Here is a 24503-nt window from a genome sequence, read left to right as displayed (position 1 = left end):
AAACAATTCCGTTGTCGTTTTTTCTCTATTTGCAGCGCGTTTCTCTATCTGCAGCGTGTTTGTCTATTTGCTGCGCGTTTCTGTAATTTGTTGTGTTGTGCTGTGAACTTGATGAAGATGTTTTCTTACTTTGCTTGTGTTTTGTCAACTTGCATGTGTTTTCTTAACTTGCTGTTTGTTGAGCTCTCAGGGCCACCGTAGACTACTTATGAAGCCCCTTCCACAGAGTTAATGTGCTGTACAGGGACATAAAAAACAACACGGGCACAACGATAAAATCTTTTTTTTTACCACATGCTGTCAGTTAACACCCCGGAAAAACAGATCTAACCATCACTGCACCACTTCCTGTGTGTGGGTCAATCCCTACTTCTAAAAATATTAACATGATTTCCTGGGTTTATTTAACTACGTGCAGGAAGTTAAATAAAGTGTGCAGAGACCTGAGATGTGAAACCAGAAGAGACGATCAAATTCATGAGGAGGAAGAACTGCAGCTCAGAAGAACATGAATAATACCTCTTGTCCTCGTGTCAGCTTTGATTTCACCGGCAGATTCCTGCCTCCTGTTTTAATCTTGGTCTTCATCGTCGGCCTGGTTGCTAACGCATGGGGGTTGAATTCTTTGCGACAGAACTGGAAGAAACTGGGAAGCGTCAACGTGTTTGTTCTCAACCTGGGACTTGCAGATGTTTTATATCTGCTCACGCTGCCGTTTCTGGTGGTTTACTATATCAAGGCGAATGTGTGGATCTTTGGAGCTACATTCTGCAAGATAACGAGATTCTGCTTCAACCTGAACCTCTACGGCAGCATCGGATTCCTTACGTGCATCACTGTGTACAGGTACCTGGCTATTGTTCACCCGATTAAAGTGTTGGGAAGAATCACTGTCACTCATTCTGTGAACATCTCAGTCCTCGTGTGGCTGCTGGTGGCTGCCCAGAGTCTTCCAGACGTGTTCTACATCAAGACGTCTAGAAACCGCACTGAGAGCTGCTATGAGACCACACACAGCGCATCTGTGGAGGATTACCTAAACTACAGCCTGGGGAGGACCCTGACTGGGTTTTGTATCCCACTCCTCATCACACTGGGCTGCTACGGACATATGATTATCACACTTTGCTCCAAAAACAAATCAAACAAGGATGTGAAGCGAAGGATTGTGAGGTTGATGTTCATTTTGATCCTTCTCTTCTCTGTTTGTTACATCCCCTATCACCTGTTCAAGAACCTAAATCTCTGGTCAAGAGTTCTGAGCAAACACGGGAAATGTCACAGGTGGTCCAACGGAGTTTACATCGCTCATCAGATAAGTCGTGGGCTGGTGTGTCTGAACAGCACCCTCAACCCTCTGGTTTTACTCAATGCACGTAAAGACTCCGACTCAGCTTTGACAGCTGCTCGTCGAGCCATCAAGCGCCTGTTCATCCCCACAGTTTCTCAGGGTGTGAATGAAGATCAACAATTGCATCATCTGGAGCTGGGTCGGAGGCAGTTGTGACGTGGCGTCGAGGCTGGAAGAGTCGCAAGCTAAAGCAGCTTAAATATGAGCTTTAGCAGCTGATGTGCTGGACTGTGGCTGAGCTTGACTCCATCACTCCACAGATCTAACGCTACGTCATTTTATAAAACAGTTGCAAAAAGTCTATTGTTAGGAAAGTGTTTTTGTAAAACCAAAGGCCTTCTGTTCGGCCTATATGTGTAGTCAAAAGACTGAAACCACATGTTCCATTATTCTGGAAAAAGCCATAGCACAGGGAACTTAGTCTCCCAGGATTCCTCAACTTCAAACAAAGATGTTAAAAGCCACAAGGGTCAACTCCTATTGGTCACTCTGGACCCCATGACCTGTGAGGTCCCTAGGCAATATATGACCAGGTCTCCCCCATTCTCTTTTTTTCTACAATCCCTCCAAGGCGGACGGCTGTCCAGCCTCTCCTCTCCTGCATCGCCGAGGGGAAGCCTGGCTGCTCCAGCTCAAATCTTCTCTTTCCATCCAACTCTTCGAGAGGGGCAGCTTCCAGCTCATCTCACCAAGGAAACCTCCTCGCACTTCAAGCTCTACCAAACTCCTAGTAGCGACTTGAAGTCCTGCAGGAGAACTTCAACCAGCAACTGAGCTGCACAGCTCAACAGAACCGCGAAGGCAGAAACCATACGACCAGCCAGAAGACTTCACAGAACTGCGAACTGAACTGCAACTTCCTTTCTCCCCTTTCCTCGGATGGGTAACACAACTGGGCTTAATAATAATTATACTGGGCTAAGCAAGACTGTTTATTCGATTCTGTGAGACGTTCATAAGTTTGATATGTGTTGTGATATTGTGGTTACAAGTTATTTGAAAGTTAATGTTAGTTATGCTCTTCACAGGCTTTCTTTGCATATCTCTCTGACGCTTTCATTCTCTGACTTAACATCCACACAGACACACGCATAGTCGTCACCTCATTAGCTCAGACCCCCGCTACATGTCGTAAACATTCCAATAGAGGGGGGTAAGGTGTTATCATTTTGGCATACCACCATTTTGGGAAGAACTCTGACTTACATAGACACACACACTCAAATACACATCTTTGTTTAGTTACCACGTTGTTAGTAATTTGTGTTTTATACTTCATTTTATTCATAATAAGTGTTTTTCGTTCACAATTGTTCTTTCATTAATGCTGCATAGTGAAATTGGCAAACCTCTACGCTGCCAAGAACGCCACAACCTTCACTGTTCATTATTTAATCTTTAATAGTAAATATTGAGGGGTAAAAAAACATTTGACTTTTTCATAAAGAAGAAAAATTTACTCTGATTCTCCTGAAGTTTCACAACTGGAAACATCTGGACTGAAGCAGTAAGTTTCATATATTTGAGCCGATTGAGTCTAAATGATAATAAACTATGAATCGAGGACATTGATCTCGATGCTACATTGCTCATGAAGATGTTTTTAGAGACATATTGACTTTGCTATAAGGTGACATCGTTTCAAGTAACAAATCAAAATGAATAAAACATGACTCAGAATGACTCCAGCCTCTGTGTTGACAGATCTTGTTTACTGACTCATCCAATGCAACTTTGAACGTGTATGTCAGAGTGCGTGTGTCTGTGTGCTAGTGCGTCTGTGTGTGCGTATGCGTGTGTGTGTGTGTGTGTGTGTCCACGTGTGTGTGCAATGTCAGAATATTGTACTTTCTTTATTTGACTGTTTTGCTGTAAATAATTCTGTCCTTTTTATGTATAGTTAATAATGTCAATATTTTCAAAGGTCCTACATTTGTCTTCCTGATGATTGTTACTATTCTAAATTGATGTTTTTCATTTTCTCACTGAAGTCACACATTAAAGTTGGAAAAGCCTTTTTTCAAATGTTTCACTTCCTTCTTCCTCCTGTAATGAGCTGATTCCATATCAAGATGAAAACAAATTTATAACTAGTATTACTATTTTTATGAAAGACCTTGTTAGGGCTGACATCTCCTGAACATGAAGTCTGACTGATGTCCAGTAATCGTTTATATTATATAAATCCCCCCTGATTTTCTCTTGTGTTTTTCCTCATTGGCTCTAACATCTGACCTCAAATTGAGCAAGGCAGCTTTACTTATGAAGCCCCTTCCACAGAGTTAATGTGCTGCACAGGGACATTAAAAACAACACAGGCACAAAGTTCAAATATTTTTTTTTTACAGCCTCTTGTCTGTAACCAGCCTGGTAGTAAAAAAGGTTTAACCATCATTGCACCACTTCCTGTGTGTGGGTCAGTCCCTGCTCCTAGCACCAGCACAGCGTCATTGACGTAGTTTCCTGGATCAAAGTACGTGCAGGAACTTGAATGAAGTTTGCAGAGAATTGAGATGTGAAACCAAAAGAGATGGTCACTTTCACGAGGAGGAAGAACTGCAGCTCAGAAGAACATGAATAATACCTCTTGTCCTCGTGTCAACTTGGATTTCACCGGCAGATTCCTGCCTCCTGTTTTAATCTTGGTCTTCATCGTCGGCCTGGTTGCTAACGCATGGGGGTTGAAGTCTTTGCGGCTGAACTGGAAGAAACTGGGTAGCGTCAACGTGTTTATTCTCAACCTGGGACTTGCAGATATTTTATATCTGCTCACGCTGCCGTTTCTGGTGGTTTACTACTTCAAGGGGGAAGAGTGGATCTTTGGAGCTACATTCTGCAAGATAACGAGATTCTGCTTCAACCTGAACCTCTACGGCAGCATCGGATTCCTTACCTGCATCACTGTGTACAGGTACCTGGCTATTGTTCACCCGATGAAAGTGTTGGGAAGAATCACTGTCACTCATTCTGTGAACATCTCAGTCCTTGTGTGGCTGCTGGTGGCTGCCCAGAGTCTTCCAGACGTGTTCTACGTCAAGACGTCTAGAAACCAACCTGAGAGCTGCTACGAGACCACACACAGCGCATCTGTGGAGGATTACCTGAACTACAGCCTGGGGAGGACCCTGACTGGGTTTTGTATCCCACTCCTCATCACACTGGGCTGCTACGGACATATGATTATTACACTTTGCTCCAAAAACAAATCAAACAAGGATCTGAAGCAAAGGAGCCAGAGGTTGATGTTCATTTTGATCCTTCTCTTCTCTGTTTGTTACAGCCCCTATCACCTGTTCAAGAACCTTAATCTCTGGTCAAGAGTTCTTAGCAATTACGGGAACTGTCACAGGTGGTCCAACGGAGTTTACATAGGCCATCAGATAAGTCGTGGGCTGGTGTGTCTGAACAGCGCCATCAACCCTCTGGTTTTACTCAATGCAAGTAAAGACTCCGGCTCAGTTTTGACTTCTGCTCGTCGAGCCATCATGCGCCCGTTCACCACCAAGGTTTCTCAGGGTGTGAATGAAGATCAACAATTGCATCATCTGGAGCTGGGTCGGAGGCGGTTGTGACGTGGCGTCGAGGCTGGAAGAGTCGAGAGCTAAAGCAGCTTAAATATGAGCTTTAGCAACTGATGTGCTGGACTGTGACTGAGCTCGACTCCATCACTCCCCAGATCTGACACTACGTCATTTTATAAAACAGCTGCATTAAGTCCATTGTTGGGACTGTGTTTTTGTAAAATCAAAGGCCTACTCTTCGGCCTTTATGTGTAGTCAAAAGCCTGAAACCACATGTTCCATTATTCTTGAAAAAGCCAGAGCACAGGGAACTCAGTCTCCCAGGATTCCTCACAATCAAACAAGATGTTAAAAGCCACAAGGGTCAACTCCTCTTGGTCACTCTGCACCCCATGACCTGTGTGGTCCCCAGGCAATATAAGACCAGGTTTCCCCCATTCTCTTTTTTTCTACAATCCCTCCAAGGCGGAGGGCTGTCCAGCCTCTCTTCTCCTGTATCGCAGAGGGGAAGCTGGCTGCTCCAGCTCAAATCTTGTCTTTCCATCCAACTTTTCGAGAGGAGCGCAGAGGTGCAGCTTCCATCTCATCTCACCGAGGAAACCTCCTCGCACTTCAAGCTCAACCAAACTCCTAGTAGCGACTCGATGTCCTGCAGGAGAACTTCAACCAGCAACTGAGCCCCACAGCTTGACAAAACCGCGAAGGCAGAAACCATACGACCGGCCAGAAGACTTCACAGAACTGCAACTTCCTTTTTCCGTTCTCCACAGATGGGTGACACAACTGGGCTTAAAAATTATACTAGGCTAAGTAAGACTGTTATTCGATTCTGTGTGACCTTTATAAGTGTAATATCAGTTATGATATTGTGGTGACAAGTTGTTTCAAAGTTAATGTTAGTTATGCTCTTCACAGGCTTTCTTGCATATCTCTCTGACTCTTTCATTCTCTGACTTAACATTACATTACATTACATTTGATTTAGCTGACGCTTTTATCCAAAGCGACTTACAATAAGTGCATTCAACCCCGAGGGTACAGACCCAGAACAACAAGAATCAAGAAAGTACAATTTCTTAAAAATAAAGCAAAACTACAAAGTGCTATAAGTAAGTGCCATTTAAGTGCTACTAAAAGTGTTAGTTTCAAATGTTGTTCGTATATATATATTTTTTTATTCAAGGTATAGTCAGAAGAGGTGAGTTTTTAGTTTTCGGCGGAAGATGTGTATACTTTCAGATGTCCGGATGTCGATGGGGAGCTCATTCCACCATCTAGGAGCCAGGACAGCAAACAGTCGTGTTTTTGATGATTGTTTAGCTCGCAGTGAGGGAGCAACCAGTCGATTAGCCGAAGCAGAGCGGAGTGAACGAGCTGGGGTGTAACGTTTGACCATGTCCTGGATGTAGACTGGACCTGATCCATACACAGCATGGTACACAAGTACTAGTGTTTTGAACCGGATGCGGGCAGCCACTGGTAGCCAGTGAATGGAGCAGAGGAGAGGAGTAGTGTGAGTGAATTTAGGTAAAAAAACAGTCGAGTTGCTGCATTCTGGATGAGCTGCAAAGGTCGGATGGCAGTAGCAGGTAGACCTGCCAGGAGGGAGTTACAGTAGTCTAGGCGTGAGATGACCAGAGCCTGGACAAGGACCTGCACTGCCTTCTGAGTGAGAAGGGGGCGTATTCTCCTGATGTTGTACAGCATGAATCTACAGGACCGTGTTGTTGCAGTAATGTTGGCAGTAAGGGAGAGTTGGCTATCGAGTGTCAAACCCAGGTTCCTAGCATTCTGAGTGGGGGTTAACACGGAGTTGTCAAAGTTAATAGTCAGATCGTGGGTGGGAGAGTCTTTCCCTGGAAGGAAAAGTAATTCACTCTTGTCAAGGTTAATCTTCACATGGTGTGCAGACATCCACTGAGAGATGTGAGTCAGACAGGCAGAGATTCGTGCTGCTACCTGTGTTTCGATCTGGGAAAAGACAGGATTAGTTGGGTATCATCGGCAGAGCTATGGTAGGAAAACCCATGTGAGTGAATGACAGAGCCGAGAGAGTTGGTGTACAAAGAGAAGAGGAGAGGACCCAGGACAGAACCTTGAGGGACCCCAGTAGTGAGAGGACAAGGTTCAGACACAGATCCTCTCCAAGTTACCCTATAAGTGCGGTCATTGAGGTAGGAAGAGAGCAGAGAGAGAGCAGAGCCTGAGACACCCAGGTCCTGAAGGGAGGAAATAAGGATCTGGTGGTCAACACAGACACACGCGCAGTCTTTACCTCATTAGCCCAGACCCCCGCTACATGTCGTAAACATTCCAATGGGGGGGGGGGGGGGGGGGGGGCATATCCTTTTTGCCCGCCGCCATTTTGGGAAGCACTTTGACTTACATAGACACACACACACACACACACACACACATGCCCTCACATACACATTTTTGTTCAGTTAGCACGTTGTTAGTAATTTGGGTTTTTATATTTTACTATATTCATAATAAATGTTTTTCTTTCACAAATTTTTTTTCATTAATGGTGCCTAGTAAATTTTGCAGACCTCTACACTGTCAAGAACTCCATAGCCTTCACTGTCCATTATATAATCTTTAATAGTAAATATTGAGATTTATAATTGAACTAGATCTAAATGAGACTGATCTTTACATTTGATTGTTGGTACTGATACCAGGGTGATGCCCCCTCTTTTATAAATTATAGTTACAATTGTATTATTCTTAAATGATAATTGTATTGTTTTTTCATTAATAATTGTATTATTCTTAATTGATAACTTTATCGTTTTAATTAATAAATGTATTATTTTGAATAAATATTTTTTATTATTTAAAAATCCTATTTTATGATTATTAATATTAGCCAACATCAAGTCTACCTATTATTGCACAACACTATAACCCAAAAAGTAGAAGTTAAAGGTTCTAAGTGGGTTTTTTAGATTGTTTTGAAAGACGTGCACTGATACAAAGCTCCTCAGAGGGAACTGCAACCTTTTTAAGCCAACGTGAGAACAAATAAATAGGTTAACAGCACCGCGTCATTGAGGTAGTTTCCTGAATCAAAGTAGGTGCAGGAACTTAAATAAAGTGTGCAGAGACCTGAGATGTGAAACCAGAAGAGACGACCACATTCACGAGGAGGAAGAACTGCAGCTCAGAAGATCATGAACAAAACCTTTTGTATTATTTTCAGCTTCGATTTCACCGGCAGATTCCTGCCTCCTGTTTTAATCTTGGTCTTCATCGTCGGCCTGGTTGCTAACACATGGGGGATGAAGTCTTTGCGGCAGAACTGGAAGAAACTGGGTAGCGTCAACATGTTTGTTCTCAACCTGGGACTTGCAGATGTTTTATATCTGCTCACGCTGCCGTTTCTGGTGGTTTACTATATCAAGGGGAATGTTTGGATCTTTGGAGCTACATTCTGCAAGATAACGAGATTCTGCTTCAACCTGAACCTCTACGGCAGCATCGGATTCCTTACCTGCATCACTGTGTACAGGTACCTGGCTATTGTTCACCCGATGAAAGTGTTGGGAAGAATCACTGTCACTCATTCTGTGAACATCTCAGTCCTTGTGTGGCTGCTGGTGGCTGCCCAGAGTCTTCCAGACGTGTTCTACATCAAGACGTCTGGAAACCAAACTGAGAAATGCTACGAGACCACACACGACACATTTGTGGAAAATTACCTGAACTACAGCCTGGGGAGGACCCTGACTGGGTTTTGTATCCCACTCCTCATCACACTGGGCTGCTACGGACATATGATTTTCACACTGTGGTTCAAAAACAACGTCGACAAGGATCTGAAGCAAAGGAGCCTGAGGTTGATGTTCATTTTGATCCTTCTCTTCTCTGTTTGTTACATCCCCTATCACCTGTTCAAGAACCTAAATCTCTGGTCAAGAGTTCTGAGCAAACACGGGAACTGTCACAGGTGGTCCAACGGAATTTACATCGGCCATCAGATAGGTCGTGGGCTGGTGTGTCTGAACAGCGCCCTCAACCCTCTGGTTTACCTCAACGCAAGTAAAGACTCCGGCTCAGCTTTGACATCTGCTCGTCGAGCCATCATGCGCCCGTTCACCACCAAGGTTTCTACGGTGTGAATGAAGATCAACAATTGCATCATCTGGAGCTGGGTCGGAGGCGGTTGTGACGTGGCGTCGAGGCTGGAAGAGTCGAGAGCTAAAGCAGCTTAAATATGAGCTTTAGCAGCTGATGTGCTGGACTGTGACTGAGCTCGACTCCATCACTCCACAGATCTAACGCTGCGTCATTTTATAAAACAGCTGCAAAAAGTCCATAACCCAGAAAGTAGAAGTTAAAAGTTCTAAATGTTTTTTTGAGATTGTTTTGAAAGACACATCAGTGCACTGATAAAGCTCCTCAGAGGGAACTGCAACCTTTTAATTAAAGGGGCCTGATCATGAACTAAAAGTTTGAAGTAAAATTAGATAAATGTACATTTTACTTTTTCTTAAACTAGAAAATTGACTCTGATTGTCCTGATGTTTCACAGCTGGAAACATCAGGACTGAAGCAGTAAGTTTCATATATTTGGGCCGATTTGAGTCTCAATAATTGTATCTTGTTTTTTTCAACCTAGAAAAAGTTAAAATATGAATCGAGGACATTGATCTCGATGCTACTTTGGTCATGAAGATGTTTTTAAAGACGTATTGACTTTGCTATAAGGCGACGACGTCTCAAGTAACAAATTAAAATGAATTAAAATGAGTATTTGTTAGATAGAAATCCTGCAGAATGACTCCAGCCTCTGTGTTGACAGATCTTGTTTTATGACTCGACCAATGCAACTTTGTGCCTCTGTGTTTGTGTTCGTGCGCGCGTGTGTGTGTGTGTGTGTACGTGTGTGATGCGCTCTCAGATGATTATGCACTTTCTTTATTTGACTGTTTTGCTGTAAATAATTCTGTCCATTTTATGTATAGTTAATAATGTCAATATTTTACAAAGATCCTACATTTGTCTTCCTGATGATTGTTACTATTCTAAATTGATCTTTGTCATTTCCTTACTGAAGTCACACATTAAAGTCTGAAAAGCCTTTTTCCAAACATCTCACTTCCTTCTTCCTCCTGTAATGAGCTGATTCCACATGTAATAGCTTATATAAGATAACTTCCCCCCTCCCCCCCCCCAGCCCCTCTTGTGTTGTTCTCACATTGGCTTTAACATCTGACCTCACATTGGGAAAGGCATCTTTATTTATGAAGCCCCTTCCACAGAGTTAATGTGCTGCAAAGGAACATTAAAAACAACTCGGGCACAAAGTTAAAGAATTTAAAATTGGTAAGCAGAGTTCAAATCAAAGGTTAAATAATACAATATGAATAGGTAAAATAAATAAATAGGATCAATCTGTTTTAAAATGTTAAAATAATTTGAAGGAGATTTTTTTTTTGAGTCCATCTTTTTAGCACCTGCTGTCTGTTACCAGCCGGTAAAACAGTTTTAACCATCACTGCACCACTTCCTGTGTGTGGGTCAGTCCCTGCTTCCGGCACCAGCACCACGTCATTGATGTAGTTTCCTGAATCAAAGTAGGTGCAGGAACTTTAATGAAGTGTGCAGAGACCTGAGATGTATAACCAAAAGAGACAATCACATTCACGAGGAGGAAGAACTGCAGCTCAGAAGAACATGAATAAAACCTTTTGTCCTCATGTCAACTTTGAATTCAGCAGCAGATTCCTGCCTCCTGTTTTAATCATTGTCTTCATTGTCGGCCTGGTTGCTAACGCATGGGGGTTGAATTATTTGCGGCAGAACTGGAAGAAACTGGGTAGCGTCAACATGTTTGTTCTCAACCTGGGACTTGCAGATGTTTTGTATCTGCTCACGCTGCCGTTTCTGGTGGTTTACTATATCAAGGGGAATGTTTGGATCTTTGGAGCTACATTCTGCAAGATAACGAGATTCTGCTTCAACCCGAACCTCTACGGCAGCATCGGATTCCTTACGTGCATCACTGTGTACAGGTACCTGGCTATTGTTCACCCGATGAAAGTGTTGGGAAGAATCACTGTCACTCATTCTGTGAACATCTCAGTCCTCGTGTGGCTGCTGGTGGCTGCCCAGAGTCTTCCAGACGTGTTCTACATCAAGACGTCTAGAAACCGCACTGAGAGCTGCTACGAGACCACACACAGCGCATCCGTGGAGGATTACCTGAACTACAGCCTGGGGAGGACCCTGACTGGGTTTTGTATCCCACTCCTCATCACACTGGGCTGCTACGGACATATGATTTTCACACTGTGCTCCAAAAACAACGTTGACAAGGATCTGAAGCAAAGGAGCCTGAGGTTGATGTTCATTTTGATCCTTCTCTTCTCTGTTTGTTACATCCCCTATCACCTGTTCAAGAACCTAAATCTCTGGTCAAGAGTTCTGAGCAAACACGGGAACTGTCACAGGTGGTCCAACGGAGTTTACATAGGCCATCAGATAAGTCGTGGGCTGGTGTGTCTGAACAGTGCCCTCAACCCTCTGGTTTACCTCAACGCACGTAAAGACTCCGGCTCAGCTTTGACATCTGCTCGTCGAGCCATCATGCGCCCGTTCACCACCAAGGTTTCTACGGTGTGAATGAAGATCAACAATTGCATCATCTGGAGCTGGGTCGGAGGCGGTTGTGACTTGATGTAGAGGCTGGAAGAGTCGAGAGCTAAAGCAGCTTAAATATGAGCTTTAGCAGCTGATGTGCTGGACTGTGACTGAGCTCGACTCCATCACTCCACAGATCTAACGCTACGTCATTTTATAAAACAGCTGCAAAAAGTCTGTAACCCAGAAAGTAGAAGTTAAAAGTTCTAAATGCTTTTTTGAGATTGTTTTGAAAGAAGTGCACTGATACAAAGCTCCTCAGAGGGAACTGCAACCTTTTAATTAAAGGGGCCTGATCATGAACTAAAAGTTTGAAGTAAAATGAGATAAAAGTACATTTGACTTTTTCTTAAACTAGAAAATTTACTCTGATCCTCCTGATGTTTCACAGCTGGAAACATCAGGACTGAAGCAGTAAGTTTCATATATTTGGGCCGATTGAGTCTCAATAATTGTATCGTGTTTTTTCAACCTAGAAAAACCTAAACTATGAATCGAAGACATTGATCTCGATGCTAGTTTGGTCAAGAAGATTTTTTTAAAGACGTATTTACTTTGCTATAAAGCGACGACGTCTCAAGTAACAAATTAAAATGAATTAAAAATGAGTATTTGTTAGATAGAAATCCTGCAGAATGACTCCAGCCTCTGTGTTGACAGATCTTGTTTTGTGACTCGGCCAATGCAACTTTGAACGGGTGTGTCCGTGTGCATGTGTGCGTGTGCGTGTGTGTGTGTGTGTGTGTGTGTGTGTGTGTGTGTGTGTGTGTGCATATGTGTGTGTGCATATGTGTGTGTGTGCGCTGTCAGAGAATATTGCACTTTCTTTATTTTACTGTTTTGCTGTAAATATTTCTGTACTTTTTATGTATAGTTAATAATGTCAATATTTTACAAAGGTCCTACATTTGTCTTCCTGATGATTGTTTCTATTCTAAATTGATGTTTTTCATTTCCTTACTAAAGTCACACATTAAAGTTTGAAAAGCCTTTTTCCAATCGTTTCACTTCCTTCTTCCTCCTGTAATGAGCTGATTCCATATGAAGACGGAACCAAATTTATAACTAGTATTACTATTTTTATGAAAGTGCTTGTTAGACCTGACGTCTGCTGGACATGAAGTCTGACTGATGTCCAGTAATAGTTTATATCAGATAAATCCCCCCCTGATTTTCTCTTGTGTTGTTTCCACATTGGCTTTAACATCTGACCTCACATTGAGCAAGGCAGCTTTACTTATAAAGCCCCTTCCACAGAGTTAATGTGCTGCACAGGGACATTAAAAACAACGCAGGCATAAATTTAAAATATTTTTTTTTACTGCCTCTTGTCTGTAACCAGCCTGGTAGTAAAACAGGTCTAACCATCATTGCACCACTTCTTGTGTCCCTGCTTCTGGCACCAGCACCGCGTCATTGACGTAGTTTCCTGGATCAAAGTACGTGCAGGAACTTGAATGAAGTATGCAGAGACCTGAGATGTGAAACCAAAAGAGACGATCACATTCATGAGGAGGAAGAACTGCAGCTCAGGAGAACATGAACAAAACCTTTTGTTCTCTTATCAGCTTGGATTTCACCGGCAGATTCCTGCCTCCTGTTTTAATCTTGGTCTTCATCATCGGCCTGGTTGCTAATGCCTGGGGGTTGAATTCGTTGCGGCTGAACTGGAAGAAACTGGGAAGCGTCAACGTGTTTGTTCTCAACCTGGGACTTGCAGATATTTTATATCTGCTCACGCTGCCGTTTCTGGTGGTTTACTACTTCAAGGGGGAAGAGTGGATCTTTGGAGCTACATTCTGCAAGATAACGAGATTCTGCTTCAACCTGAACCTCTACGGCAGCATCGGATTCCTTACCTGCATCACTGTGTACAGGTACCTGGCTATTGTTCACCCGATGAAAGTGTTGGGAAGAATCACTGTCACTCATTCTGTGAACATCTCAGTCCTCGTGTGGCTGCTGGTGGCTGCCCAGAGTCTTCCAGACGTGTTCTACGTCAAGACGTTTGGAAACGACACTGAGAGCTGCTATGAGACCACACACAGCGCATCTGTGGAGGATTACCTGAACTACAGCCTGGGGAGGACCCTGACTGGGTTTTGTATCCCACTCCTCATCACACTGGGCTGCTACGGACATATGATTATCACAATTTCCTCAAAATACAACGTCGACAAGGATCTGAAGCAAAGGAGCCTGAGGTTGATGTTCATTTTGATCCTTCTCTTCTCTGTTTGTTACATCCCCTATCACCTGTTCAAGAACCTAAATCTCTGGTCAAGAGTTCTGAGCAAACATGGGAACTGTCACAGGTGGTCCAACGGAGTTTACATCGCCCATCAGGTAGGGCGTGGCCTGGTGTGTCTGAACAGCGCCCTCAACCCCCTGGTTTACCTCAATGTACGTAAAGACTCCAACTCAGTTTTGACAGGTGCTCGTCAAGCAATCATGCGCCCGTTCATCACCACGGTTTCAACGGTGTGAATGAATTGCATCATCTGGAGCTGGGTCTGAGGCGGTTGTGACGTGGCTTTGCAGTTGAGGATTGGAAGAGTTGAGAGCTAAAGCAGCTTAAATATGAGCTTTAGCAGCTGATGCACTGGACTGTGCCTGAGCTCGACTCAGGTTTCCCCCATTCTCTTTTTTTCTACAATCCCTCCAAGGCTGAGGGCTGTCCAGCCTCTCTTCTCCTGTATCGCCGAGGGGAAGCTGGCTGCTCCAGGTCATACCTTCTCTTTCCATCCAACTATTCGAGAGGAGCGCAAAGGTGCAGCTTCCAGCTCATCTCACCAAGGAAACCTCCTCGCACTGCAAGCTCAACCAAACTCCTAGTAGTGACTCGATGTCCTGCAGGAGAACTTCAACCAGCAACTGAGCCCCACAGCTCAACAGAACCGCGAAGGCAGAAATCATACGACCAGCCAAAAGACTTCACAGAACTGCAACTTCCTTATTCACCATCTCCACGGATGGGTAACACAACTGGGCTTAATAGTTATACTAGACCAAGCAAGACTGATTATACGATTCTGTGTGACGTTTATAAGTGTGATATGTGTTGTGATATTGTGGTGACAAGTTATTTGAAAGATAATGTTAGTTGTGCTCTTCACAGGCTTTCTTTGCATATCTCTCTGACTCTTTCATTCTCCGACTTAACATCACCACAGACACAAACATAGTCTTCACCTCATTAGCTCAGACCCCCGCTGCATGTCGATAACATCCCAATGGGGGGGGGGGGGGGGGGGGGGGGGGCTATCCTTATCCTTTTGGCCCGCCACCATTTTGGGAAGCACTCTGACTTACATACACACACACTCACACACATATCTTTGTGTAGTGAGTACTCTGTTACTAGTTTGTGTATTTATACATAATAAATGTTTTTCTGTCACAAATGTTCTTTCATTAATGCTGCATAGGGAATTTGGCCAACCTCTACACTGTCAAGAACTCCATAACCTTCACTGTTCATTATATAATCTTTAAAAGTAAATTAAGAGATTTATAATTGAACTAGATCTAAATGAGACTGATCTCTATGTATCTTGTATTTATTGCATTTTTATGTTTCTATGTTCATGTTCATTGTATGCACCAATAACCAGAGCAAATTCCTTGTAGGTGTAAACCTACTTTGCAATAAAATACTTCTGATTCTGATCTTGAAATTTGATTGTTGGTCCCTGATAAGAGGGTGGTGCCCCCTCTTTTATACTTTATAATTACAAATTGTATTAATATTGATTGATAATTGTAATGTTTTTTCATTAATAATTTCATTATTCTTAAATGATAACTTTATCCTTTCAATTAATAATTGTATTATTTGTAATAAGTAATTGTATTATTTTAATAATCATATTTTATGATTATTAATAATTAGCCAACATCAATTCTACCTCTTATTGCACAACACTATTAACCAGAAAGCAGTAGTTAAAGGTTCTAAGTGGGTTTTTGAGATTGTTTTGAAAGACGTGCACTGATACAAAGCTCCTCAGAGGGAACTGCAACCTTTTAATTAAAGGGGCCTGATCTTGAACTCAAAGTTAAAAGTAAAATGATGTAAAAGTACATTTGACTTTTTTTTTAATGTAGAAAATTGAATCTGATTCTCCTGATGTTTCACAACTGGAAACATCTTGACTGAAGCAATAAGTTTCATATATTTGAGCCTATTGAGTCTCAATGATAATAAACTATGAATCGAGGACATTGATCTCAATGTTACTTTGGTTATGAAAATGTTTTTAGAGACGTATTTACTTTGATATAAGGCGATGTCGTTTCAAGTCACAAATCAAAATGAATTAAAAAAGACTCAGAATGACTCTAGCCTCTGTGTTGACAGATCTTGTTTACTGACTCGACCAATGCAATGTCAATATTTTACAAAGGTCCTACATTTACATTCCTGATGACTGTTTCTATTCTAAATTGATGTTTTTCATTTCCTTGCTGAAGTCACACATTCAAGTTTGAAAAGCCTTTTTCCAAACGTTTCATTTCCTTCTTCCTCCTGTAATGAGCTGATGCCATATGAAAATGAAACCAAATTTATAACTAGTATTACTATTTTTATGAAAGACCTTGGTAGACCTGACGTCTGCTGGACATGAAGTCTAACTGATGTCCAGTACTAGTTTATATTATATAACCCCACCCAGAGCTTCTCTTGTGTTGTTCCCTCTAACATCTGACCTCACATTGAGCAAGGCAGTTTATTTATGAAGCACAAGGGATATTAAAAACCACACGGGCACAAAGTTAAAACATTTTTTACCACCTGCTGTCTGTTACCAGCCTGGTAGTAAAACAGATCTAAACTTCACTGCACCACTTCCTGGGTGTATCAGTCCCTGCTTCTGGCTTCTGCTTCTGGCACCATCACCGCGTCATTGACGTAGTTTCCTGAAACAAAGTACATGAAGGAACTTAGATTAAGTGTGCAGAGACCTGAGATGTGAAACCAGAAGAGACAATCACATTCACGAGGAGGAAGAACTGCAGCTCAGGAGAACATGAACAAAACCTTTTGTATTGTCAGCTTTGATTTCTCCGGCAGATTCCTGCCTCCTGTTTTAATCTTGGTCTTCATCGTCGGCCTGGTTGCTAACGCATGGGGGTTGAAGTCTTTGCGGCAGAACTGGAAGAAACTGGGAAGCGTCAACGTGTTTGTTCTCAACCTGGGACTTGCAGATATTTTATATCTGCTCACGCTGCCATTTCTAGTGGTTTACTACTTCAGGGACAGTGAGTGGATCTTTGGAGCTACATTCTGCAAGATAACGAGATTCTGCTTCAACCTGAACCTCTACGGCAGCATCGGATTCCTTACCTGCATCAGCGTGTACAGGTACCTGGCTATTGTTCACCCGATGAAAGTGTTGGGAAGAATCACTGTCACTCATTCTGTGAACATCTCAGTCCTCGTGTGGCTGCTGGTGGCTGCCCAGAGTCTTCCAGACGTGTTCTACATCAAGACGTCTAGAAACCGCACTGAGAGCTGCTACGAGACCACACACAGCGCATCCGTGGAGGATTACCTGAACTACAGCCTGGGGAGGACCCTGACTGGGTTTTGTATCCCACTCCTCATCACACTGGGCTGCTACGGACATATGATTATTACACTTTGCTCCAAAAACAACGTCGACAAGGATCTGAAGCAAAGGAGCCTAAGGTTGCTGTTCATTTTGATCCTTCTCTTCTCTGTTTGTTACATCCCCTATCACCTGTTCAAGAACCTAAATCTCTGGTCAAGAGTTCTGAGAAAACACGGGAACTGTCACAGGTGGTCCAACGGAGTTTACATCGCCCATCAGATAGGTCGTGGACTGGTTTGTCTGAACAGCGCCATCAACCCTCTGGTTTACCTTAACGCAAGTAAAGACTCCGACTCAGTTTTGACATCTGCTCGTCAAGCCATCATGCGCCCGTTCACCACCACGGTTTCTACAGTGTGAATGAAGATCAGCAATTGCATCATCTGTATTTAACTGGATTGAGCTACCCACTGTAACATATTCCCTTTTTAATCTGTGTTTCAAATTGCTGGTAACACGCTAAAAAATTAAATGTCAGCTCCGACTGTCTCTGTTTTATTCTAGTGGAGGTTTGCGGAGAGTTTGCAGCACGTGTTGCGGTTGAAGATGTATTCTAGTTTTAAAAAAGAGGAAGTTGACTGAATATATTTTTATAGGATGCAAATTGTAGATGAGTTTCACATAAAAAAAAACTATTTCTGCTTGAACATCGAAGCCGTGCACTGTGTTCAGGTCAGGATGCTTTTGATTTGTTTAGACTGTAAAAGGACAACTGCAGATTTAAGTGTCAATATTTATACTCAAATTTGGTCCATCAACCATTTGCATTTCCAAATTTAATGATTTTTTTCTGCGTGTGAAATGGTCATAATTTACATCTTTCAAAATCCCCACTGATGATTTCTCGATAGTCGACTAGGTGAAAGGTGGAAACAGAAACTCTGAGATCACTGCTCTAAACTTCTTCTGTGGTGGGTTTGGGGTTTTTCCTATTCGTGTTTCCTCATTCAACTCGACCACATGTACGAATATACGTGTGCGTGCGACACATTACACATCGCATGCAAAGGTTTGACCCTGTTCCTCTTTCAGTTTATTTAGAGTTGGTGAAGGGAAAAAAAACGTGGCTGGCCTCTGCCACCAGAGGGCGACTCCTACCTTCCAATATAAACGTGTGGAAGCATCTTCATCACTCAAATGTCTGCATTCTAACATGACTCCAATTCTGCACCTGTACTTTTTATATGATGAAACCGTCACGACACGAGGAGCCTTAAACAAACTAAAACAATTAGTCAAAGCTGTTTGTTGCCAAAACTACAGAAGTGATTTCCACAAAACTTGGCAGAAGGATGAGCCATTGACGAGGAGATGATTCATCCTGTTGAGGATCTGGATGAGGAGGCAGAACAAGGAACTTTTCGACCCTTTCTTTAACCCTGCGAGACGGTGTGTGTGTTTTTTCTTTTTTTACATTTTCACCATTATCCAAAAGAGTCATTCGTGGGTCGTGTAGTTCTGACCCAGTTTCTATCACGTAGAACAGAGGAAGGATTCTGTCGTCTGCCTCCTTAGAATCAAATATAATGAGGTGAATGTCAACAGGCCCAGTGTTGAGATAAGACACTCAGGAGAAAGAAGGTTTATGTTTCTGTTTACTCCCACGTTGAGGAGGAGTGTAAGTGACAAGGAGGTGTAATGATTGACTGCACAGACACATTCCTACATGCAGGACTTTTCATGCATCAGCCAATCTGCAGGAGAAGCATTTGTCCAAACCTGTGCTCAGGAGACAGAATGAGTTATATCTCTTGTTCTGTTGAAATCTTAGTAGCTGTGGTCGACCGGCAGCTAAAGGACGGAGTTTGAAGTCAGGCCGGAGACACATTCTGCAAGATAACGATATTGTGATTGAGCAAAGACATACAAGCATCAGAGAAATCACGCAAACATTTCTGAGAGTTAAAGCAGCTTTATTTTTTGAGGAAGAAAAACCTGAAGATACTGGCACAGAGAACTGGGTGAACTCATAACTACAGTTAGTGTGGCTGCTCAGATATGAACCACAGAGGAAACCAGTAAACTGCACTGTGTCGGTTTCTTCTCTCTTCGGTGAAGACTCATTTTATCAGCAGAAATGATAGTTGGGCGCTGGACAGGACAACAAAACTCCCTATGACAAAACTCAAAACATTTGCAATTGATCGATATAAATCTATTAAAATTAAATAATAAATCAAGCAAACAGGTGAATAAGCAACTTCTGCAGAAACAACAATCTAAAGCCAAAGTCAAAGTCTGAACCATCACAGGTGATTGACATTCTCCCGTCTGGCGCAACAAACCATTATGCCTCCGCGCCGGCAATAGCCAGAGGCCGGAGGTATTAGGTTTTCAGGTTGTCCGTGCCATTCCTCCCATTCCTCCCATTCGGCCCATTCCCTTGAATGCAAAGTAATTTCCCCAAATTTTGTGCAATTATTCTTGGATTCACGGTTGAACTCATTCGATTTTGGTGGTTAAATGTCAAAGGTCAAGTTGACCCAACAAAGCAAACCCCTCCTCTATTCCCTCTTGGACTTGGAAGAGGAGGTCTTGGTCCATATGAAGCGTCTGATGAGAAATCTACAGGAAACCCAGACTGATGCAATGACCATCAGGCCGAACGCCGCAATCACTGCCATCACATCGAGACAATAGTACGAATACCAAGGCAGCTTGTATGACTCTGTGCGCAGATGAGCTGCCCCCCCGTGCCTCATGACGAACTCCATCCAGAAGACGGCGCTGTCTAAGGGCTTCATTGGTTTGTCGCGGTGCAGCTGGGACAGTTTGACCATGTTCTGTTTGTACGGCTTCTCCGGGTCTACGATGTTCCTCAGGGTACTTGTTAGAGACTCCACATCCATAGTTGTCACCTCAACGATCTCAGCTACTCCCCGCGCCCTCAGACGCACCATGTTGTCGTACTGATCGAAGATGAGGGGGATGCCCAGGATGGGGACGCTTTGGTAGATGGCCTCGTAGATCCCGTTGGTGCCGCCGTGCGTGACAAACACCTTGGTCTTAGCATGACCGAGTATGTCATTTTGAGGCAGCCACTTCACCAGCATGGTGTTGTTCCCAAGTGTGACCGGCCTTTTCCCGGTGTGTCTCCACACCACCTTCTGCGGGAGGTTGGCGAACGCTGAGGCGATGATCTCTGATATCTCGGGGCCGAGGTCGTTCAGCAGGGTCCCCAGGGTCATGACGACCACCCCGTGTTCACCCGAGCTCTGCACGAATTCTTCCAAATCCGTTGGAAGAGGCTTGGGGGGTTTTCCCTGGAATCCGCCGATGTAGACCACGTTTGGCATAGTGGGCCGGGGGAACTCGAATGTGAAGTCCACTCGCATTAGCCACAGATCTGCTCCCTGGATGAGAGACATGACGTTGACGTCCTTTCCGAAATATTTATCACAAACAGCCTGGTAAGGCGGATTTGAGACGTAGTGGTACATGTACACCAGTATGCTGTGATAGATTATATTCTGGGTTCTTTGAAAAAGGTTCATCGAGTCTGAGCTGTGAGTAAACAACTGGGGGACGTAGGACAAAGGAGAAGGAGCAACGGCAAAGTGAGCCTCGCCATTGAAAAGCCAGCGCACGTTCAGAACCAGGGGAAGTTTGAGGTGATGTGCCACCAGCACGCCGGCGGGAAACGCCGGGTCCGTCAGACAGAGGTCATATCCAGTTTCCCTCAGCTCCTGCATCAGCGTCTTATTCTCAAAGATGCTGACAACCAGTTTCGCCACAGTATGCTGGTTCTCCCCCATCATTTCAAAAAGGTTCCTGTAAAACTCCACGAACGCCCACGGAGAGCCCTGCTGTCGGCGGATGTCGAGCGACCTCTTCAGGAAAGAGGTCATGAAGGACTGGCTCTCCAGGTTCTGGGCCTGCTCCTGGTGGACGGTGATCGATCTGTAATGGGGGGAGAGTTCGGAGACGTACCAGCTGGTGGTGGAGCGCAGCACCGTGATTTGATGGCCCTGAGAGTGAAGCGCCTCCACCAGGATTTTCATGTTCAGCCAGTGGCTCCCATCCACGGGGTAGACCAGCACTTTGCCGCCATCACAGCAGGAGGCCAGAGTCGCCGAAAACAGTAAGACGAACGCCAGAGCTCGATGGGACTCCATTGCTGCAGAAGAAAGACAGAACCCGATGAGGAAACATCTGCAGCTTATTTATGCAACAGAAAGAATCTGCACATTATCTCCATTATGTTTTAATGAGCGAGAGAAAATCAACACAACTACAGCTCCAACAGGATTTAATTCCCACTGACAAGACACAACTCAATCTTCTGATTAAGAACAGAGACACCATGTTTAATACCTACAATCCATTCTGATTTAAAATATATAAAAAATATGAAAATATATAGTAGGTTATTAAACTTGACATATCTGGGTCACCAAAAATATAATTTATATGAGCAAGTTTCGAGTGATATAATGGAAAAGTAGCGAGCTTTGTCTTTAATTTCTATAAAAAAATACACACATATATAGTTATTGACAGTGTAGATGTTTGCAAAATTCACACTTATGAAACATTCATGTGGACAACATTTGTGTTAAAGAAAAACATTTAGCATAAAAATATTTAAAGCAAAAACACACAAACTAACGTGTACATACTATGTACATGTGTATGTGAGTATAACATGTATGTGTTAAGTTTGAGGAGATGTTTGTGTCTGAGGTCAGAGAAAGTATTAAAAGAAGAACTAACATTAGATTTTCAAATAACTTAATTCCAATATATATCACAAATCATCCTTAAAAGACACTGCATGAATAGAATTAAACAGTCCTGTGCACGGCCCAGTGTAAGTAGCCGAGTTGGGTTACCAGTTCATGCAGTCTGCTCCTGGCAGGCCTGCTCGGAGGTCAGAAGAGCTCGGCCAGGGAAAAGATCTCCCTGGTTGGGTGAGCACGAGAGACACTCAGGTGTCCTCCAATGTGAGTAGAGAGAGAGAGACAACCACGTCTTCCCTCGGAGAAGTGAGTAGAAAAGAGAAGGGAGAGAGGGGGAACTGGGCTTTTATTGGCCTGGTGACCTCAAGGTCATAGGGCACACAGTGACCAATAGTGGTTGAAAGTTGTGTCTAGGGGCAGGTTTAACACCAAGATGTGAAGAGGAAGCACCCTGGGGGGGGGGGGGGGGGGGGGGGTTCTTTAAGCTGTCCTTTGTCTCCAGATCACAGAAGACATGAGGCTTTGTTTTCTCTAAATGTGACTGGTCCGCTACTTTTTGCTCTTTGAACAGAGTCTCAAGTCACAGTGAAGTAATCTCCAGTCAAAGTCCTTGTGCACATGATACTTATTATATGTAATAAGTGTAAATACTCATGTTAGCAGAACCATCTGGAACCTGAAATGTTTATGAGACCAACCCTGTGGGGGATTTTCTGCCTGATAAATCATCACATCATGAAATGGAATTAAGAGCAGCAGCCGTTATGAAACCTCAGTTCACAGGAAAAAAACACATGTTCCATCTGAGCTGCTGGGAGGACACATGTCAAGACAAACAAAACACAGGGCGTGAAAGCGTGTGGTCTGTGAGGCTGTGTCTTCAGTAGCAGCTTGAGGCAGATGCAGAGTGTGAAGCAACAGGCGTCTCCAACCCGTTTGAATAAAGAAAACTGTGGCGAGATGAATCATCTGCACATTAAACAAAACCACATTTTCCCCAGACGCTTTGAAAACCAGTTTGTGAGTAAAAATCAATTCTTACCTCCGCCCTCTGCAGCCTCACACTGCGACTCGTCGGCTGAACCAGGGAGAATCCAGTGTTTGACCTTATCATGCAACAGCCCTGTTTAAAGACAAGTGAATGTATAACCCTGCATGTCCCTGAATCGGCCCAGTCCTCTGCTGCTGTTCTCAGAAGCCCGGTGCAGAGGCCCCCTCCTGAAAAACCCTCCGCCCAGATTTGTTCCTGTGGCCGCGGTTTTGTTTTGCTTCAGCCGAAGACATCTGGAGCCGATTTCATCCACTTTGGGGATTTTCACGGAAATGATAAAAACAATTGTGTTGAAGCAGGAACATATGTGCAACGCTTCAATAATTCATGAGATAAAGGTGGTCGGTGGTTTTCTGAATAACTGTTAGGTTTGATAACTCGGCGGATGTAAAGGAATTTCATATTTGCTAGAATAGTCCCCCCCCCCCTTTCATAGCCTGGGCCTCATAGAGATGTGACTGATAAACCGTGACAGGAAGAGAAGCTTTCTACTTTCAACAATGCTTTTTCTTGTCTGAAATGTGAAATACTGATTGGAGTAGATACACAAGCTTATGAACTTTGTTTTCATCGTCCTTCCATCTACTGCTTTTCCTTTGGAGGAGTGTGAGCGGGCTGCAGATGATTTATAGACACAAACCCACTGACACTGGGAGAACGTATGTAAACTCTTCAGAGAGAGACCCTGCACCAACTGGGGCGTGAACTTCTCCACTGCCCTTCTCCACTGCATCCCCGTGTTTAACTGTGCAGAGTCATTCTGTATCATCCAATCGTGAAAAGGTCTTGTGTCTAAAGTTATTTCAAACCTTTCAGATTTCACGTTAATGGAACATAACACACAATGGTTCTGTTATATGCTTGTGTTGTTATGCAACAGTTCTGCTGCTTGAGTCTTTTTTTAAACATGGTGGGTCCGTCGGTGTTACAGCAGAGGAAAGGTCACGTGAGGATTCCTCTTCTTCCGTCTGGAACGTGGCCAAACCGACAAACTCACAGACTGGACTGGATTTTACAAACCACAGCTGCCGGCAGCAGAAACGTCCTGTTTTAGTTTATAATTAGCTTCGCTTGTAATTTACTGGTTCAACTCTGTTGTAGATGTGTCAACATGATTCACGGTTTGGAGAGAGTCCTCCTGTAGCTCAACACTATAAAACCTTTTTACTAATCAAACTGAATATTAATACTTCATGTGTGTTCACTCTGGAATCTTACTTCTGAGTTGCAGCAGCATGATGAGCAGAAGTGTCATCACTTGTTTATTTTAAACACTTCACAAAGTCAAGTCCTACAAGTGGCCCGTACTTTGGATTTGATTTATCCTGTGAATCGTCCAGTCGTAGTATTTAAACCACCGTGATGGTTCAGTACCTGACTGTAACAATAAATAAAGTTGTTCATCATCATTTGATTGTGTCATGCGTTCCCTCTCTCTTTGTGGAGGAGTGTACAGCCGACCTGCGGGATGAGTGACTGGTGAGTGCTGGTAGAAATGTGGCCGAGGCCTCCTCATGCAACCAGAGCAACAACAAAGTGCTCCTCAGCGACCTTTGCACTTGTCGTGCTGCGCCCTCCGAGTGCGGCTGCTCACTCACCACATGTGTGCGTCGTGAACTCCGGCCCTGGCAAACAGTA

At 43.5% G+C, this 24503-nt stretch overlaps 7 protein-coding genes across 7 annotated transcripts; 6 read left to right on the top strand and 1 right to left on the bottom strand.

Annotated features, from left to right (window-relative positions):
• Positions 1-508: 508 nt before the first annotated feature.
• LOC133957213 (P2Y purinoceptor 1-like) lies at positions 509-1507 on the top strand. Its single transcript, XM_062392685.1, has one exon. It carries the CDS (start codon positions 509-511, stop codon positions 1505-1507), a length of 999 nt encoding a protein of 332 aa, XP_062248669.1.
• Positions 1508-3924: 2417 nt separating this feature from the next.
• On the top strand, positions 3925-4923 carry LOC133957210 (P2Y purinoceptor 1-like). The gene has a single exon (XM_062392683.1). It carries the CDS (start codon positions 3925-3927, stop codon positions 4921-4923), a length of 999 nt encoding a protein of 332 aa, XP_062248667.1.
• A 3079-nt stretch (positions 4924-8002) lies between these two features.
• LOC133956160 (P2Y purinoceptor 1-like) lies at positions 8003-9954 on the top strand. Its single transcript, XM_062391028.1, has one exon. The coding sequence runs from the start codon at positions 8049-8051 to the stop codon at positions 8994-8996; it is 948 nt and encodes a 315-aa protein (XP_062247012.1). The 5' UTR covers positions 8003-8048; the 3' UTR covers positions 8997-9954.
• Positions 9955-10554: 600 nt separating this feature from the next.
• Positions 10555-11502, top strand: LOC133957205 (P2Y purinoceptor 1-like). Its single transcript, XM_062392676.1, has one exon. It carries the CDS (start codon positions 10555-10557, stop codon positions 11500-11502), a length of 948 nt encoding a protein of 315 aa, XP_062248660.1.
• Positions 11503-13016: 1514 nt separating this feature from the next.
• LOC133956159 (P2Y purinoceptor 1-like) lies at positions 13017-14764 on the top strand. Its single transcript, XM_062391027.1, has one exon. The coding sequence runs from the start codon at positions 13060-13062 to the stop codon at positions 14005-14007; it is 948 nt and encodes a 315-aa protein (XP_062247011.1). The 5' UTR covers positions 13017-13059; the 3' UTR covers positions 14008-14764.
• Positions 14765-16482: 1718 nt separating this feature from the next.
• Positions 16483-17947, top strand: LOC133956161 (P2Y purinoceptor 1-like). Its single transcript, XM_062391029.1, has one exon. It carries the CDS (start codon positions 16551-16553, stop codon positions 17493-17495), a length of 945 nt encoding a protein of 314 aa, XP_062247013.1. The 5' UTR covers positions 16483-16550; the 3' UTR covers positions 17496-17947.
• Positions 17948-19033: 1086 nt separating this feature from the next.
• On the bottom strand, positions 19034-22981 carry LOC133956132 (UDP-glucuronosyltransferase 2C1-like). The gene is made up of 2 exons (XM_062390991.1): positions 22857-22981; positions 19034-21252 (listed from the first exon to the last, which is right to left on the bottom strand). The coding sequence occupies exon 2, from the start codon at positions 21248-21250 to the stop codon at positions 19640-19642; it is 1611 nt and encodes a 536-aa protein (XP_062246975.1). The 5' UTR covers positions 21251-21252; positions 22857-22981; the 3' UTR covers positions 19034-19639.
• Between the last annotated feature and the right edge of the window lie 1522 nt (positions 22982-24503).

Source organism: Platichthys flesus, chromosome 7 (assembly GCF_949316205.1).
Source record: "Platichthys flesus chromosome 7, fPlaFle2.1, whole genome shotgun sequence".
Lineage (NCBI taxonomy): Eukaryota > Metazoa > Chordata > Actinopteri > Pleuronectiformes > Pleuronectidae > Platichthys > Platichthys flesus.
Note: the sequence above shows the minus strand (reverse complement) of the source record. Positions and strands in the feature narration are given on the sequence as shown.